This window comes from Schistocerca nitens, unplaced genomic scaffold, assembly GCF_023898315.1.
Source record: "Schistocerca nitens isolate TAMUIC-IGC-003100 unplaced genomic scaffold, iqSchNite1.1 HiC_scaffold_465, whole genome shotgun sequence".
NCBI lineage: Eukaryota > Metazoa > Arthropoda > Insecta > Orthoptera > Acrididae > Schistocerca > Schistocerca nitens.
In genome coordinates this window covers 1,914,904-1,933,362 of record NW_026045998.1, presented here as the reverse complement: position 1 = coordinate 1,933,362, position 18,459 = coordinate 1,914,904, and the positions used below count along the sequence as shown (strand labels likewise).

At 45.7% G+C, this 18,459-nt stretch overlaps 1 protein-coding gene across 1 annotated transcript in view; it reads left to right on the top strand.

The window, feature by feature from the left end:
* LOC126232154 (tyrosine-protein phosphatase non-receptor type 11-like) overlaps nucleotides 1–18,459 on the top strand; it is a 236,103-nt gene that overhangs the window by 49,415 nt on the left and 168,229 nt on the right. The window contains exons 3-4 of the mRNA XM_049942459.1: nucleotides 9,902–10,024; nucleotides 14,356–14,568. Coding sequence (XP_049798416.1) covers nucleotides 9,902–10,024; nucleotides 14,356–14,568 — 336 coding nt within the window. The remainder of the gene's footprint in view (nucleotides 1–9,901; nucleotides 10,025–14,355; nucleotides 14,569–18,459) is intronic.

Genomic DNA, 18,459 nt, shown 5'->3' with positions numbered 1-18,459 from the left:
TTTGTTGATGGACTACATTTTCTAAGGACTCTCCCAATGAATCTCAACCTGGCACCCGCCTTACCAACAATTACTTTTATATGATCATTCCACTTCAAATCGTTCCGCACGCATACTCCCAGATATTTTACAGAAGTAACTGCTACCAGTGTTTGTTCCGCTACCATATAATCGTACAATAAAGGATCCTTCTTGCTTTGTCTTTGCAATACATTACTTTTTGTCTATGTTAAGGGTCAGTCGCCACTCCCTGCACCAAGTGCCTATCCGCTGCAGATCTTCCTGCATTTCGCTGCAGTTTTCTAATGCTGCATCATCCGCGAAAAGCCGCACGGAACTTCCGACACTATCTACTAGGTCAAATATTTATTCTGAAAATCAATGGTCCCATAACACTCCCCTGTGGCACGCCAGAGGTTACTTTAACGTCTGCAGACGTCTCTCCATTGAGAACAACATGCTGTGTTCTGTTTGCTAAAAACTCTTCAATCCCGCCACACAGTTGGTCTGATATTCCGTAGGCTCTTACTTTGTTTGTCAGGCGACAGTGCGGAACTGTATCGAACGCCTTCCGGAAGTCAAGCAAAATGGCATCTACCTGGGAGCCTGTATGTAATATTTTCTGCGTCTCACGAACAAATAAAGCGAGTTGGGCCTCACACGATCGCTGTTTCCGGAATCCGTGTTGATTCCTACATAGTAGATTCTGGGTTTCCATAAACGACATGATACTCGAGCAAAAAACATGTTCTAAAATTGTACAACAGATCGACGTCAGAGATATAGGTCTATAGTTTTGCGCATCTGCTCGACGACCCTTCTTGAAGACTGGGACTACGTGTGCTCTTTTCCAATCATTTGGGACCTTCCGTTCCTCTAGAGACTTGCGGTACACGGCTGTTAGAAGGGGGGCAAGTTCTTTCGCGTACTCTGTGTAGAATCGAATTGGTATCCCGTCAGGTCCAGTGGACTTCGCTCTGTTGAGAGACTTCACTTGCTTTTCTGTTCCTTGGACAGTTATTTCGATCTCAACCATTTTTTCGTTCGCGCCAGAATTTAGAGAAGCAGCTGCAGTGCGGTCTTCCTCGCGAATCGGACTACAAGGCGGTGATCAGGCAACCTATTTTCCAGCAGACTGCTTTCCGTTCAGTCTCCATGTCGATTTCCGGAACACCCCAACGAAAACAGTCTCCCCAGCCACGTGAGGTACACTGATAAGCCAAAACATTACGACCGCTGCCTAAGGCGACGTTGCTTGCCGCCTGGTTACTTTGGGGGCAGGCCCGACTCGGTAACATATAATACACTATGTGATCCAAAGTATCCGGACACCCCCGACAACGAACGTTTTTCGTATTAGGTGCATTACGCTGCCATGTACCCCATATCAGCGACCTCAGTAGTCATCAGACATCGTGAGAGAGAAGAATGGGGCGCTCCGCAGAACTCACGGACTTGGAACGTGGTCAGGTGATTGGGTGTCACTTGTGTCGTACGTCTGTACGCGAGATTTCCACACTCCTAAACATCCCTAGGTCCACTGTTTCCGATGTGACAGTGAGGGGGAAACGTGAAGGGACACGTACAGCACAAAAGCGTACAGGCAGACCTCGTCTGTCGACTGGCAGAGACCGCCGACACTTGGAGAGAGAGAGATAGGCAGACATCTGTCCAGACCGTCACACAGGAATTCCAAACTGCATCAGGATCCACTGCAAGTACTGTGACAGTTAGGCGGGAGCTCAGAAAACTTGGATTTCACGGTCGAGCGGCTGCTCATAAGGCACACATCGCGCCAGTGAATGCCAAATGCCGCCTCGCTCGGTGTAAGGAGCGTAAACATTGGACGACTGAACAGTGGAGAAACGTTGTGTGGAGTGACGAATCACGGTACACAATGTGGCGATCCGATGGCAGGGTGTGGGTATGGCGAATGCCCGGTGAACGTCATCTGCCAGCGTGTGTAGTGGCGACAGTAAAATTAGGAGGCGGTGGTGTTACGGTGTGGTCGTGTTTTCCATGGAGGAAGCCTCCACCCCTTGTCGTTTGGAGTGGCACTATCACAGCACAGGCCTACATTGATGTTTTAAGCAGCTTCTTACTTCGGGGATGCCGATTGCATAATTCAACACGATCGAGCACCTGTTCATAATGCACGTTCTGTGGCGGAGTGGTTACACGTCAATAACATCCGTGTAATGGACTGGTCTGCACAGAGTCATCACGTGAATCCTATACAACACCTGTGGGATGTTTTGGGACGCCGAGCCGGTCGGAGTGGCCGAGCCATTTTCAACCAATCGACAAATACGAAGTGTACTTCCTTCTTCAAGTCACAGCGGACGGATTTGATTCTACCTTTAACGGTTCCTATTTATGTTCGAAATTTACTTTACAGTTGCTAACGCAGTACAAATAATATAGTTAGGCATTGACATTTCTGGCAAATAAGATACTTGTACGGCAACGTAGTGTTCTGTTCCCTACTGGGTCGGTTTTACTGAGTCCCCAAACCGTGGGAATGCTTGGTTTCGGTGGCCGCCGTCGGACACCGCAATCAGGGTTAGTGATTCCGGTGTGTGTTTCCATCCAGCCGCCGTATGTACGGGATGTTCAAATTTGAAGTCCCTCCGTAGTGCCGTATGATTGTTGGCCTGCCTGGGTTACTCCTCTCCAAGTGGACTCTCCCGACATTCCACTGTTTCGTTTACCTCGGCCAACGTCAGTAGTATCTTTGGTGTGTGTCGTTCATAGCGTAAATATCTCTGGAGTGACATTCACATGCGCAGAACAGATTTTGTGTTGTCAGCATACATTGCCGGCCTGGTCACGTGTTCTCGGGACGTGGTGTGTTTGTCCGTATAGCGCGCTGTATATTTAGAATGTCAGTACATGCCTAATACAGACGGATTCTTTTCGTACGTATCGTGCATTATTTATAAACGTTGCCCAGACAATTTAACGGTATCCATTTGATACCGGGAATAAACCAGCTACGTAACTTTTAAGGACAAGTCATATTACATCCTGCTTCTTTGCGATAGGTGTCACAGTTCAGATGCACTCGATTTTTGGTAGTTTTCGGTACGATACGGCACTTCATAGTATTACAGAGCCTGACGTACATTTTTGCAGTCATAGTCTTGCAAAACGAACTGACAGTACGCTACTACTTTTGCAAGAGTCCGAAAAACACCGAATTTGCCACACATTAGCGATTATATCCCTGCTAATTCGTCCTTTTTTTTTCTGCTATTTCTGCGTATTTATTTTCTCGTTTTCGCGACCTACAGCGCAATTTTTCTTACTGATGACACTTTGAAGTATTTATTTAACGCATTTTACGTACTTGCTCCCAGTTTATTAAATAAATAGTAGACTCAGTAATCTATATACATAATCGACGAGTCACTGATAAATGCATGGAGGATAGTATCTGCTGAAACAACTAACCATTCCCTTTCCTGTTCCACCAGCAAATTTACGAGAGGAAGTGATTGTAAGCTTTTGTATGAACTATTATATGTATTATATAGTCATGAAATCGTAGAAAAACAGGTCTACAGAATCAAGCGTTAATTATAATGCGTCTCGAAATTTTTAAACATATACAGTTTCTCTTACGAATATGATGACTATAATTACAGCTACATGGTATATAATGAAAAGTTACTATCCCTCGTTTCACATATTTTTCTTTGCATCCGTAGCAAGAACAGTAATTCACTATCGCTATTACACTATCAACAAACGGTGAAACACAACAAAAACTCTTGATATTATAAACTTGAAACGCTGCAGAAAGCACGCACGCACAGCGAAGTCCCGAAAACACGTGACAATATTGGTTTAATGTTGAGAACATGCGCAGAACGCAATGCTCACTCCAGAGATACTTACTCTATGGTGTCGTTACGTGTCGACTAGAGATGGGCAAACTGAAACACGTAACTGTTTCGAAACAAATGAAACAGTACAATGTAATGTTTCGATACGTTGTTTCGAAATAGTGAAACAGTTTGTGTTATGTTATCTAATAAACCTACACATTTTATCATCTTGAATGTCTACTGTATAAGTATGGACATACTTATACAGTATATAAACACAAATGAAGTGCGCGAGCGCTCATCATATCGCAGAAAGTATGAAACTATCACTTAGGTGTCTTGGTAGTTTCGTATTTCCTGCAGCAAATGCGCTGCTTTCGTGTCGTGTGACTTTCATACTTTTCAATTTTGTCTTTCAAGGTGTTTCGAAACGTTACTATAAATTTACCATGCTTCCCAGCCCTTCCCGTTCACCATTACATATCAGTGATATGTCAAACAGATTGCTTGCAATTATACGTACATCAAATTTATGTATATGTCTAATAACTGTCACTCTACGCCTTTTTTTATTCGAAATGTTGTAGGCTTACTTGCGTTTCTTAATATGATTACTGTACATGAACAGAGAAGCGTATGTTATAAAAAAAGTGTAATTTAACTGAATGATTTTCACTTATTTATTATTTTGAATGTGAATAGTATGCGTTGTTTTGTTGTTTGGTTAGTGTTTATAAAGCAGATGTTACGCCATTTCGGAATAGGACAGTCAGCTAGAAACGAAGCTTTACTTTCGGATATCTTGAGCTTCATGCTATTTGTTGTCAAAAAGATTTCACGAAGTGGTATGTTGTGTTTCAGTACCTGTGCCGAGCCCGAATCTCGTCCGACACAGAGCGGAATGAAACATCACTGTTACGATACAATTAGTCCGTTCCAAGCACAGGTGGACTGAAACAGCCTTATTCTGAAACAACGATACAGTTTCTGTGTCTGGCTCGAGATCGAATCTGGTCCAGGTATCCGAGACAGGGGCGCAATGAAACACCACTGTTTCGAAACAGTGAACCACAGCCGTTCCGAAACACTGAAACAGTTCCACGTATCGATACACTGTATCGAAACGTAGAAACAGTGGCCAAGTCTAGTGTCGACGTGAACGTTTCAGTTTAGTTCCATTGTTCGTTTGTTTCGCTTTTTGTCACTGTTAAAATGCTAACCGTTGAAGAACGTGTGTTTTTAGTTGAATAAATGTTCAAAGGTGGCGGTAAATACACAGTTCCAGTTCGTCAAACATTTAATTCAGTTTTCGCGGAGACAACACGCCCACATCGCGATACTGTGCGAAATTTGATCAACAAATTTCAAAGTACGGGTTCAGTGACAGATGCGCCGAGAAGTGGTCGCCGTAGCGTTTTGTCTGAGGACAAACTGCTCGATAGTTCCGATAAAATGTCCACGAGTCCGAACAAGTCAGTAAGAAAACTCGCCCAGGAAATCGATGTTTTAGTGTGGGAACGGCCCACACAGCTGTAAGGAAAAAATTACAACTTTTGCCATACAAAGTGACAGTCGTGCGAGAACTGAAAAATACTGATCGTGGCAAGAGAGTGCATTATTGTCAATGTTTCAAAAATTTCATTCAACAATACGGAAGGGATATTCTTAATGAAACGTTTTTCACTGATGAGGCGCGGTTTCATTTACCCGGGTACATGAACTCGCACAATTCTCGTATGTGGAGTACTGCAGATCCATTGTGTATTCACGAGGAACCACTTCGTTATGTGAAAATAGGAGTTTGAATTGCAATTTCTAGACGTCGGATTGTGGGTCCCATACTATTCAACGAAATATTAAACGCACAACGATACTGCAGTGATATTCTGTGCCCATTCGTAGAAGAACTTGTGTTACGTGAAATACTGATCGGTTATTCTGAACAAGGTGGTGCAACCGCGCATACAGCTCGCGTTTCAATGTCACTGCTTGCTGATGTTTTTGGTGATGGCATAATTTCACAGGGACTTTGGCCTCCACGATCGCCTGGCCTAACACCAACTGCCTTTTTCTTCTGGGGTGCAGCGAAAGCAACTGTCTATGAAAAGCGTCCAAAATACATCGGTGAATTGAGAAGTACAATATCCACTTTGAGTGCTTCTGTTACAGAAGAAATGTTACAGCTTGTGTTTGTAAACATGATGAGACGAATTGGGCTCAAATCGCTCTGAGCACTATGGGATTCAACTTCTGAGGTCATTAGTCCCCTAGAACTTAGAACTACTTAAACCTAACTAACCTAAGGACATCACACACATCCATGCCCGAGGCAGGATTCGAACCTGCGACCGTAGCGGTCTTGCGGATCCAGACTGCAGCGCCTTCAACCGCACGACCACTTCGGCCGGCTTGAGACGAATTGAATTGTGTATTCAACAACGGGAGGGGGGGGGGGTCGACGACACTTTCAACATTTAATGTGAAAATTTGGAAGTAAAAATGAATATTCAATAAATTAATAACTCGTATTTCATTGACTTTAATTTCGGTATACTCACTGCGGAGAGACTTTCTGAACACCCCGTTAACGTCAGTCGCTATTCGACTACCAGCGGAACAAAAGCCACAACTATTGTAGTTAGGTAAAGTGTGCATGGCGAAGTAGCAGTAGGTAAACGTGCCCTCGATACTCACCGGAATGGAGCACGGCAATGGTGAGAGGCGAGCAGAGAAACAAAATATCCCGATGGGAAAGGGTAACTGTTACCTCCACTTCGATGTTCCTGGATCACGAAAAACGTACTTTCTAACCGGACACTGAAACGGCGGACCATATTGTAATCCGCAATGTGATTTGCAAAGCCAAAGTAAATTTCGAACGAAAATACCAACCGTTAGAACACAAAGGTTTAAATTTACATCGTAAATGAAATGTAGAATCAAATACGGGGCTTCTTAATTGCAAAACGGGGCACGCTTCGTATTTGTCTATTACAGCGCGATTTACCATCGGAGGGGAAAAATTGAGTAAACCGTACAGCTTTTTTCCTTCGTAGACTCCGAATATACATTAAATTGTTCCCATTTGAAAATACAAAGCTGATCGCGCCACGCAGGAGGGTGGGAGGGGCGGGGGGGGGGGCGGCTTAGGATGTTTTGTAGCACTGACTGACGTTAACTTTACACCTAGAACATTTTTTTCGGACGATGCGCCGTGTTGGAGATATTTAGTTGTCTCACACTAAAACAAACGCCCCGTATAAATCTCCCCGCTGGCCGGCTTTTTGCCGATGAATTTCAGAACGCACAACTGAGGACAGTTCTAAACTAATGACGTAAGGGCGAGCAACAAGTATAAGGTGAAATAGGAAGATACAGTGCGCCGTAAGGATATACAGGGTGTTACAAAAAGGTACGGCCAAACTTTCAGGAAACATTCCTCACACACAAATGAAGAAAATATGTTATGTGGACATGTGTCCGGAAACGGTTACTTTCCGTGTTAGAGTTCATTTTATTACTTCTCTTGAAATCACATTAATCATGGAATGGAAACACACGGCAACAGAACGTACCAGCGTGACTTCAAACACTTTGTTACACGAAATGTTCGTTCGCGAGTGTACATACATCCACCCCCCGTCGCACGGAATCCCTGATGCGCTGATGCAGCCCTCGAGAATGGCGTATTGTATCACAGCCTTCCACAATACGAGCACGAAGAGTCCCTACATTTGGTACCGGGGTTGGGTAGACGAGAGCTTTCAAATACCCCCATAAATGACAGTCGAGAGGGTTCAGGTCAGGAGAGCGTGGAGGCCACGGAATTGGTCCGCCTGTACCAATCCGTCGGTCACCGAATCTGTTGTCGAGAAGCGTACGAACACTTCGCCTGAAATGTGCAGGAGCTCCATCGGGCACGGACCACATGTTGTGTCGTACTTGTAAAGGCACATGTTCTAGCAGCACGGGTAGAGTATACCGTATGAAATCATGGCGGTGAATCGAGGAAGTACAGTACATACTGACGAAACTAAAATGAGCTCTAACATGGAAATTAAGAGTTTCCGGACACATGTCCACATAACATATTTTCTTTCTTTGTGTGTGAGGAATGTTTCCTGAAAGTTTCGCCGTACCTCTTTGTAACACCCTGTATAGACATACCAGTTAACAAGACTGAGGACTTGGTTGAATTTTTCTTTTGGTTTAAACACGTTCAAGGTCGATCTCGAAAAAAAACTTACTGTACTTGATTATTAATTCTGTCTGGAACTCTAAACCGCGTTCGAACAGGCGTCGGAAGGCCCGGCGGTAACGACCGACCGCCGTGTCATCCGTAGCTGATCTGCGTCGCTGGGTGAGGATACGGAGGGGCATGTGGTCAGTACAACGCTCTGCTGGCCGTTGTCAGTACTTGGCCACCGAGTAGCTCCCAGCTGGCCTCACGAGGGCGGCGGACTGGACGGTCACCCATCCGAGTGCCGGCCCAGCCGGAGAGCGCTTTACTCGAGAATCTGTCAGCACTGCGGCGAAGCCGTTGGCGTGGTGTTCAGAGGGCTACATAAATTCAAAAGCACATAAACGACTTAATCAGAAAACGAGCACAACTTTTTTCCTGGTTTGAATCGGTTATTTAGCTCCTCGCATGTTTTCTCACTTTCTCGTTTTTCTTATCGTTTTTATCCCGTTCTTTTTTCCATTTTATTATTTGAAAATTTTTGTTATCATTTCGTTTCAATTTTCGTGTCACTTTTCCCCAGTTTTTTATCGCTTTTTCGTTTTTTTCTATTTCACTATCGTTTTTTTATTCATTGTTTCGTATTGTTTTAATCCTGTCGGCAGTTTACAACTTTATGGGTAGTTTTTCCATTTTATTGTTATATTTCAAATTTCCGAGCTCTCTAATTATTACTGCGATTTACATTGTTTCTGTTTTTTCTAAATGTTTGCAGTCGGGTTGTTTTTTGTGTTTGCCAGTGGTGTTGTTCGTCGATTCATTTCATTTGTTGATAGAATTGGGAGGAAAATCAGCATTGGTCGTATTTCGTTGTTTTATTGTCAGCAAAATCGATTTTCGGTCACTTAGTGACCATCTTCAGTGCTGTAATCTACAATTAAAATTGGTAGTCACTGGCATCAAGCTATAACCACAAGCTTAGAGCTTAGAGCGATCGCTCTAAGCTGTAAGGTGTTTGGTCGTGGTGCACACAACGCGCCATGGAGTCGCCAATCATTTGTTGATTGTTTCGTTTTTTCGGTTGTGGCTGTTTCTATTGTTGTCGGATTTTAGATTTGTTCAGTTTCTCATTTTCGTTGCAATTTCAATGATTTTTCTTAGACTTCTTTTTGTTGTTGTTGTTGTGGTCTTCAGTCTTGAGACCGGTTTGATGTAGCTCTCCATGCTACTCTATCCTGTGCAAGCTGCTTGATCTCCCAGTACCTACTGCAGCCTACATCCTTCTGAATCTGCTTAGTGTCTTCATCTCTTGGTCTCCCTCACCGATTTTTACCCTCCACGCTGCCCTCCAATACTAAATTGGTGACCCCTTGGTGCCTCAGAACGTGCCCTACCAACCGGTCCCTTCTTCTTCTCAAGGTGTGCCACAAACTCCTCTTCTCACCAATCCCATTCAATACCTAATTAGTTATGTGATCTACCCATCTAATCTTCAGCATTCTTCTGTAGAACCACCTTTCGAAAGAATCTAGTGTAGCCATGTATGGAAGTGAAACATGGACGATAAATAGTTTGGACTTCTTTTTATTTACTTCTTTATTCCTGTATTTTTTTTCGATTTGTCTGTTTCTTCGATCTGATTTCCCTTCTTTTCCACCATACTTTTCGTTTTTTAAATACGCTTCAGCTTTTTTTCAATTCACCTTCTGTTTGTCTTACTCTATTTACATTTTCTTCTTTCACTTTCCTTTACGTTTTTATCTTTAATTTTGGTTTCTTCACTTTTCGGTATTATAATAATGTTTTCTTTCTTTCTTCTTCTTTTTTTCTAATTTCGCCCGTTGACAACATTAGACGTCAGGTGGGAGTGTGTGTGTGCGCGCTGTTACAGGTGGTTCCACCCCAACATCTCGGGCATCGAGGCGGAGCTGCTGCTGATGGAGCGAGGCTTCGACGGCAGCTTCCTGGCCAGGCCCAGCCGCAGCAACCCGGGGGACCTCACGCTCTCCGTCAGGTAACTCTTACGAACCACTGACTGACTGACACTGTTAACTGCCGTGGCGAGGCGGCCGCGCCGCATCCGCTCACAAGGCGCGCCCACCAGCTCAGCACTCGTGTGTAGGCAGGAAGGCGCGGGCCCCAACCAGAGTTCTAGAAGACACTATAACAGGAGAAAAAGACGCAGCGCCAATGAGTTATCCGCATGGGAGGGAACTCGGTAGATGTGATTACATACACTACCGGCCATTAAAATTGCTACACCAAGAAGAAACGCACATGATAAACGGGTATTCATTGGACAAATATATTATACAAGAACTCACATGTGATTACATTTTCACGCAATTTGGGTGCATAGATCCTGAGAAATCAGTACCCAGAACAACCACCTCTGGCCGTAATAACGGCCTCGATACGCCTGGGCATTGAGGCAGACAGAGCTCGGATGGCGTGTACAGGTACAGCTGCCCATGCAGCTTCAACACGACACCACAGTTCATCGAGAGTAGTGACTGGCGTATTGTGACGAGCCAGTTGCTCGCCCACCATTGACCAGACGTTTTCAGTTGCTGACAGATCTGGAGAAGTTGCTGGCCAGGGCAGCAGTCGAACATTTTCTGTATCCAGAAAGGCCTGCACAGGACATGCAACATGCGGTCGTGCATTATCCTTCTGAAATGTAGGGTTCCGCAGGGATTGAATGAAGGGCAGAGCCATGGGTCGTAACACATCTGAAATGTAACGTCCACTGTTCAAAGTGGCGTGAATGCTTACATGAGGTGACCGAGACGTGTAACCAATGGCACCCCTTACCATCACGCCGGGTGATACGCCGGTGTGGCGATGACGAATAGACGCTTCCAAATGTGCGTTCGCCGCGATGTCGCCAAACACGGATGCGACCATCGTGATGCTGTAAAGAGAACCCGCATTCATCCGAAAATATGACGTTTTGTCATTCGTGCACCCAGCTTCGTCGTCGAGTACACCGTCGCAGCCGCTCCTGTCTGTGATGCAGCGTCAAGGGCAACCGCAGCCACGGTCTCTCAGCTGATAGTCCACGCTGCTGCAAACGTCGTCGAACTGTTCGTGCAGATGGTTGTTGTCTCGCAAACGTCCCCATCTGTTGACTCGGGGATCGAGACGTGGCTGCACGATCCGTTACAGCCGTGCGGATAAGATGCCTGTCATCTCGACTGCTAGTGATACGAGGCTCTTGGGGTCCAGCACGGCGTTCCGTATTACCCTCCTGAACCCACCGATTCCATATTCTGCCAACAGTCGTTGGATCTCGACCGACGCGAGCAGCAATGTCGCGATACGATAAACCGCAATCGCGATAGGCTACAATCGGACCTTTACCAAAGTCGGAAGCGTGATGGTACGCATTTCTCCTCCTTACACGAGGCATCAGAACAACGTCTCACCAGGCAACGCCGGTCAACTGCTGTTTGTGTCGAGAAATCGGTTGGAAAGTTTCCTCTTGTGAGCACGTTGTAGGTGTCGCCACCGGCGCCAACCTCGTGTGAATGCTCTGCAGAGCTAATCATATGCATATCACAGCATCTTCTTCCTGTCGGTTAAATTTCGCGTCCGTATCACGTCATATTGGTGGTGTAACAATTTTAATGGCCAGTCGTGGATACAGACAAGTAAATGATTAGGGATACAGAAAAGTTGGATGATGTGCTGAAGAGAAAATCGAGGAAGAGAGTTACGTGTTGGGCCATATTTGGCCCTTATGCAAGGAGCTGTTCGGCTTGGCATTGATGACACTGTTTTGGACGCCTTCCTGACGGATAAATTCTGTGCAGTTGGCGGATGGGATCTTCAAAAGCATGGTGGTTGAAGGATCCTGCCTGTAATGCCCAAGACGTTCCCAATTGGGGAAAGATTCGGCAATCTTGTTAGGCGAGGTGAGACTTAACGAATACGAAGACAAGTTGTAGGAACTGTCACCGTGTTCGGAGGGGCGTTATCTTGCTGAACTGTAAGGCCAGGATGGCTTGCCATCAGGGGCAACAAAACGGGGCGTGGAATAGCGTCGACGTACCGCCGTTCTGCGAGGCTGCCGCTGGGAGCTGATGTGGGCTGAAGTGGACGCTAGATCAGTACCGCTCGTCGGTCCGTGTGGCCTGGACAGCGAGTCTGGCATCAGATTGCTCGGGGCGTCTTCGGAGACACCTTCGACAGGTGTCGGGGTCAGTTGGTAGCGGGGCTCACGACTGACTGAGGTTAAAGGGGAAGTCACGGCCCGGTGAGCAGTGGGGCATCGGCCCGACACGCAGAAGTGACGATGCTCTAGGGTGGCGCTTCCATTCGTACCAGGAACGCTCCGGTTGCCATCCGCCGCACCCTTACAACGCACCGGTACGTCGACGATACTCTACGTCCTGGTCTGTTGCACTTCGTGTGGATCCATCCCGGACGTACATTTCAGCAAGATAACGCCAGTCTGGACCCACCGAGCTCGTCTTCGTGCTGACCGATCCGTACCTCGGCCGACAGCGTCCCCAGATCCCTCCTCGACCGAGAACGTTTGGAGCAGAATGGGTGTAGCCGTCCGTCCGTCCGGCACGGTTTTGACAATCTGAGCCGCCAATGGCACAGAATCTATTCATCAGGAGGACATCCGACAACTCTACGATCGACGGAAAGTAGAGTAACTGCTGGGATAAGGGACAGAGGTGGACCAGCGCTTCATTGACTTGCTCAATCTGGGAAGCTCTTTCTCTCGAATAAATCATCCAGTATTTGTGTAAATCTAGTCATTTGTTTGTCTGCAGATCTACCTGATATCTGCAGATTTCCGTCCTATTCGAGTAATTCCTTCGCGGTATCTGCTTTTTTTATTTTATTTTTTAAGTAGAGTGTGTAGAAGCACGCCTGCAATTTTCAAACTGGCTTTTGTCGAAGAGCATCGGGAGTTGAGTTTTCCAGTCGATGAGTGTTGAGCTGCTAGTCGTGTCCCAGACCCCGTCTGACAAGGGGAGGCCGCCAATTGCGAAATTCTGATTCGATTCATACTGCGCATAATAAAAGCTCATGGCCAGAGCTGTAATGTGGCAAAGCACCAAGATGCACTTCTCAGCCGTTGTCGAGAAAATCGACAGTTAAAAGAAACCGTTTCGGTGAAATACACTCTACGATTAATAATTTTCTATAGCGTCGTGGCGCAGCGGTAAGCGCTTGGGTTCGTAATCCGAACGTCGCCGTATCGAATCTCGCGGCATGCAACTTTTTTTTATTATTAGTTTTTTGTAATTATATATATATATACACTATTAATGAATTGCTTATGCATGTACTGGGAGATGAAAAAGCTTGCACAGGATAGAGTAGCATGGAGAGCTGCGTCAAACCAGTCTCAGGACTGAAGACCACAACAACAACAACAACATATGCATGTTGGTGAAGGCGGATCGCTCTCCAATTGTACCGCCTCCATTTTTCCCTTTTTTTTTTTTAACAGGGTGTACCAAAGCTCTCCCGTCCGCACAGATTTTCGACGATGTTATAAGTTGCGCCAGGGACCGCATCTACTTTCTTTCGAAGTTAGCACGCAACTACGCTGTTATGCGGTGGCTCGTTTCGGCCCATTCAACATCTGTCCTTCAAGTGTAACGAGCGAGTAACGGAGTTTATATTTCATACCTGCCACAGGAAATTTGTGTTCGTGGTGTCTCTATTCTAATTCGAACGTTTGATTTACGCTATACGTATTCGTTTCGGAATATCGTTTCTACGTCTTCCGTTAACTATACGTGGATAACATTATGAAGATAATTAATAACATTTGTGAAATACAACTTTGTTTGCGGAAAACATAATGATGTTCGAAGTCGCCAGTTTTTCCACGACAAACGACTTTCAACAACTTATTATATGCATAATTGTTGCAACTGATTGCCCGGAATTTTATATATATATATATTTGAATTACAAAAAACAAATACTAAAGAAATGGTTGCATGGCGCGAGATTCGATCCGGCGACCTTCGGATTACGAAGCCGAGCGCTTACCGCTGCGCCACGACGCTGTGAAAAATTATAAATCGTAGCGAGTATTTCACCGCAACGGTTTCTTTTAACTGTCGATTTTCTCGACAACGGCTGAGAAGTGCATCTTGGTGCTTTGCCACATTACACCTCTGGGCATGAGCTTTTATTATGCGCAGTATGAATCGAATCTGAATTTCACAATTGACGGCCTCCCCTTGTGAGTGTGAGCGGGGAGCTGGTGCCGCCCGCCTCTAAGCGTGCAGCCCATCTTGTACGTACACGCACAGTGGGAGTGACGCGGCTGATTGCTTCTGTGTGTGTGTGTGTGTGTGCCCGGGGCAGGAGGAACGGCGAGGTGACGCACATCAAGATCCAGAACACGGGCGACTTCTACGACCTGTACGGCGGCGAGAAGTTCGCGACGCTGTCGGAGCTGGTGCAGTACTACACGGAGAACCAGGGCCAGCTGCGCGAGAAGTCGGGCGAGCTGATCGAGCTGCGCTGCCCGCTCAACTGCAGCCAGCAGCCGGAGGCCGCCGCGTCGTGCACCGAGCGGTGAGTACACACGCCGCTGTCTTCACCTCCAGAGGTAGACGGAGGCTGGCTTCCTACCAGCAGTGGCGCGCTAAACCCGTCACACGCCCGGGCCGGCGAAACAAATTCAGGCTCCCCTTGCTGCCCCCTCCCCACTGTTCGATTTGTGCTTTTCCAGTGTGGGGGGGGGGGTGTTAGTATAATTATATATGTAACTAGCTTGGACCGTGGCGTTACCCATGGTTAAACAGTTATTTATAAATAGATGTTAATGTCGAAAGTCACTATTCACGCGTAAGCACTATCAGAAAAGCCATCTCTTGTCAGATCTTTAAAAGTACATATTTACAAAATCATTTACATACAGGTATAGGAGGGGAATTCAAAAAGTAAAGGCACATTTGTGAAAAGCTGTACTTATTCTGATGATGGAAAACTGAAACATGCGTTATTTTTCTACGTAACCTCCCTGGACTTCAATGCAGTTTTCCCTACGTTTTACGAGTTTTTTTATTTCATCAGATAATACGTTTATCGGTTGCATCTGTAACCAATTCTGCACCGCAGCAGTGACGCCTTCATCACTTCCAAATCTTCTCCCCTGTAGTGCTTCCGTTAAGGGTCCAAACATGTGAAAATCGCTGGGAGCCAGGTCTGGACTGTACGGTGGATGCTACAGCACCTCGAATCTCTACTGCGTCGGCTGTCCGTTTGGCAGAATGTGGGCGAGCGTTATCTTGCTGCAGGGTGACACCTCTTCACAGTTTTCCACGACGTTCGGATGTGATTGCAGGTTTTAGTTTCGTACGCAACACGTCACATCCACCATGCAATACAGACCTGGCTCTAAGGCCTCGTTTACGCTGGGGAGACGTCTTGCGACATTGTGGCTTGCTACGGAAATGGGGCGTGCGTCGTCTTGTCATTTAGTTCTAAATGTTTTAAAATGCTTACCTACTACATAACACTGAAATCGCACACTGCCCCTCCCACCCTCCTCACCACACAGGCGATCTCAGAGACTTCCAAACGCAAACGGAAGCAAGTCCCACATTGCTTATCATCCTCATTTTGCGTCGTGATAATGTACAAGCTATAACGTCATTTTACGTAACACTGAAATTGACTGCTCTCGTAATCTCGTTGCTATTATTTAATAGCTATGTTGCCCCTTATACAACAGAAATCATTACTTCATTTCTGTTGTTCGGGCCGGCCGCTGCTGGCCGAGCGGTCCTGGCGCTACAGTCCGGAACCGCGCGACCGCTACGGTCGCAGGTTCGAATCCTGCCTCGGGCATGGATGTGTGTGTTGTCCTTAGGTTACTTGGGTTCAAGTAGTTCTAAGTTCTAGGGGACTTATGACCTCAGCAGTTGAATCCCATAGTGCTCAGAGCCATTTGAACCATTTTAATCTGTTGTTCGAATCTATTATTTATGTTTCGCAACTAAGTGGGCATAGAGCGACTGGGGTGTATAAAAATCACTGTTTCCCAAACCGAGAGGAAGGTCACTGTCTACATAAAAATTCTTTCAGTGCGTGGTCGAGGGTACTTTACTTCCGGAAAATCCACAGTCTTGCTCCGTTCTTGATGAAATTTTGCACATTTCTTCAAAACGAGAGAAACCTCGCCGTCTACGTCAAGTTTCATACTGTGTACGGCGGAGGGTACCTTACAACAGAATTCCACACCATTTGACTGATCAGCTTGGGAATTGGCTCATCTATGTATCTTTTCGTGCTCAAGGCATTTATACACACCAACGTATGCTGGATGGCGGACGGTTGGCCTACCTTTAAATAAATTCGACATCGTCTCGTCAATCAGCATGAAAGTTGGCAGATATACGTATTTTTTCTTAAACGGGGAAAGAGGAGATGGCATGATGGAGGCGGAGAAGGAGATATACGGAGAGAGGAGAACGTGATGGGGGGCGGGGAGGGGGGAGGAGGTCCATCCAGAGAAGTGAGAGAAGCAGATTGAAAGAGAGAGGGAGCAGCAGGTAAACAGAGAGAGGGGAAGGTGGTGAATGACTAATAGAATACTGTAATAAATACATAAATTCGGGGTGTTGTTGTGAATTTGATGTACTATTAGAAAAAGCGGAGGAGGAGGTGGACAGAGAAGGGAAGATGGATGGAGAAGGAGAGGAGGATGAAGTGTTGTGAGAGGGGGGGGAGGGCAGATGGAGGAGATGGAAAGAGAGACAGATGGGCGAAAGGAGCAGGTGGATAGAGAGACGAGAGATGAGGCAAGAGGGGATGAACTGACATAAAACTGGGATGAATTAATATCCGGGCAACGCCGGGTTTACTGTTAGCAATTAGATAAATATTTACGCGACAATGGGCGTGTTCATCGGAAAGAAATTACAGAATATTTTCCTATGGTTAGATGCGGCGTATAGTCTCGATAACTAGAGCGTTGCTCTTGATGTCTACATATGATAAAATTCGTTGCTTAATACAGATGACTCCACCAAAGTTCATCTAGTTGGAATTTCATCTTTATAAAATGAACTAAATAATAATCAGCTGAAAAATGCTCCTGTTGGAGCACAATAAAGGCAAATATGATCGTGTTTGGAAGACTCTGACAGAAAAGTGGGCAACCAGCTGTCTGAGTCCTCATTCCACCTTCCTCACCAAAAATCCTAGAAGCTTCACAGGACGAGCTACCATGTTATGTAAGAAATTTACCAAGTAAAATTTGTTTTGTTTAGTTAAAAATTCAATAAATAGCAGATTTTGTATTAGAACTTTAGAAACCGTTGACAGCGTACTTTTGTGAATGGCACTATGTCTTCAGGCCACAAGTGGCCCATCGGGACCATCCGACCGCCGTGTCGTCCTCAGTTGAGGATGCGGATAGGAGGGGCGTGTGGTAAGCACACCGCTCTCCCGGTCGTTACGATGGTTTTCTTTGACCGGAGCCGCTACTATTCGGTCGAGTAGCTCCTCAATTGGCATCAAGAGGCTGAGTGCACCCCGAAAAATGGCAACAGCGCACGGCGGCTGGATGGTCACCCATCCAAGTGCCGGCCACGCCCGACAGCGCTTAACTTCGGTGATCTCACGGGAATCGGTGTATCCACTGCGGCAAGGCCGCTGCCACTTTTGTGAATGAGATCCACCAAATACAAATAATTAGTTTCGTATGACATATATGACGAAATTCCAGAATCGGGAAGTTAACTTCGCGAAATTATTTTTCCCGGTAAAATGTGTGCTGTATTTACACATAACGTTTTGAAACATCATCATTTTTAAGGCCCACAGCAAATCCCAGAATTTTTCACACACAACATCACGGTACATTTTTATGATGCAACTTTTCGAATCTCTAGACTACCTCCGTGGTGACGCTCGTGTTTCCGACTACAAATATCGTAACCGTGAACTTTCCGACTGACATGAAAATAGCATCCCTTCATATTTTACCCAGGCTTAGGACTAGCTAATGCACGTAGTACGTCTTTTAATCTTTTGTCAAGATCTATGTACCGTTTCTTTCTTTTTTGAAGAAGTAGGCCAATGGAATCTTTTAATTCCAAAAATAGCATTCACTGCCTCCTCCTTCAGATTTTGAATCAGAAAGTACACATTTGGATGTTTCTGATTTATTGAGGAGTTCAGTTTTCTATGCCAAGCTTCGACAGCGTTCGTCGTTCTGTGTCGTTGGTTAGAAACATTCCACATTTCAATAGGTATATTAGGATTTTCCATCCACTGATCAACCATATAGTCTGCAAATGCTGTGATCTTCTCTCCACTGGGCATTTGTTCCATTATTAAAATCCACACTTCCTCGTCAGTGTTAAGTGGAAGACGTGCCACTGCAGCACACATGCGACAAAACAATCCGACTTCCTCCCTATCCCTGTAGCCTTCCGTCAATCCCAGTTCCTGTAT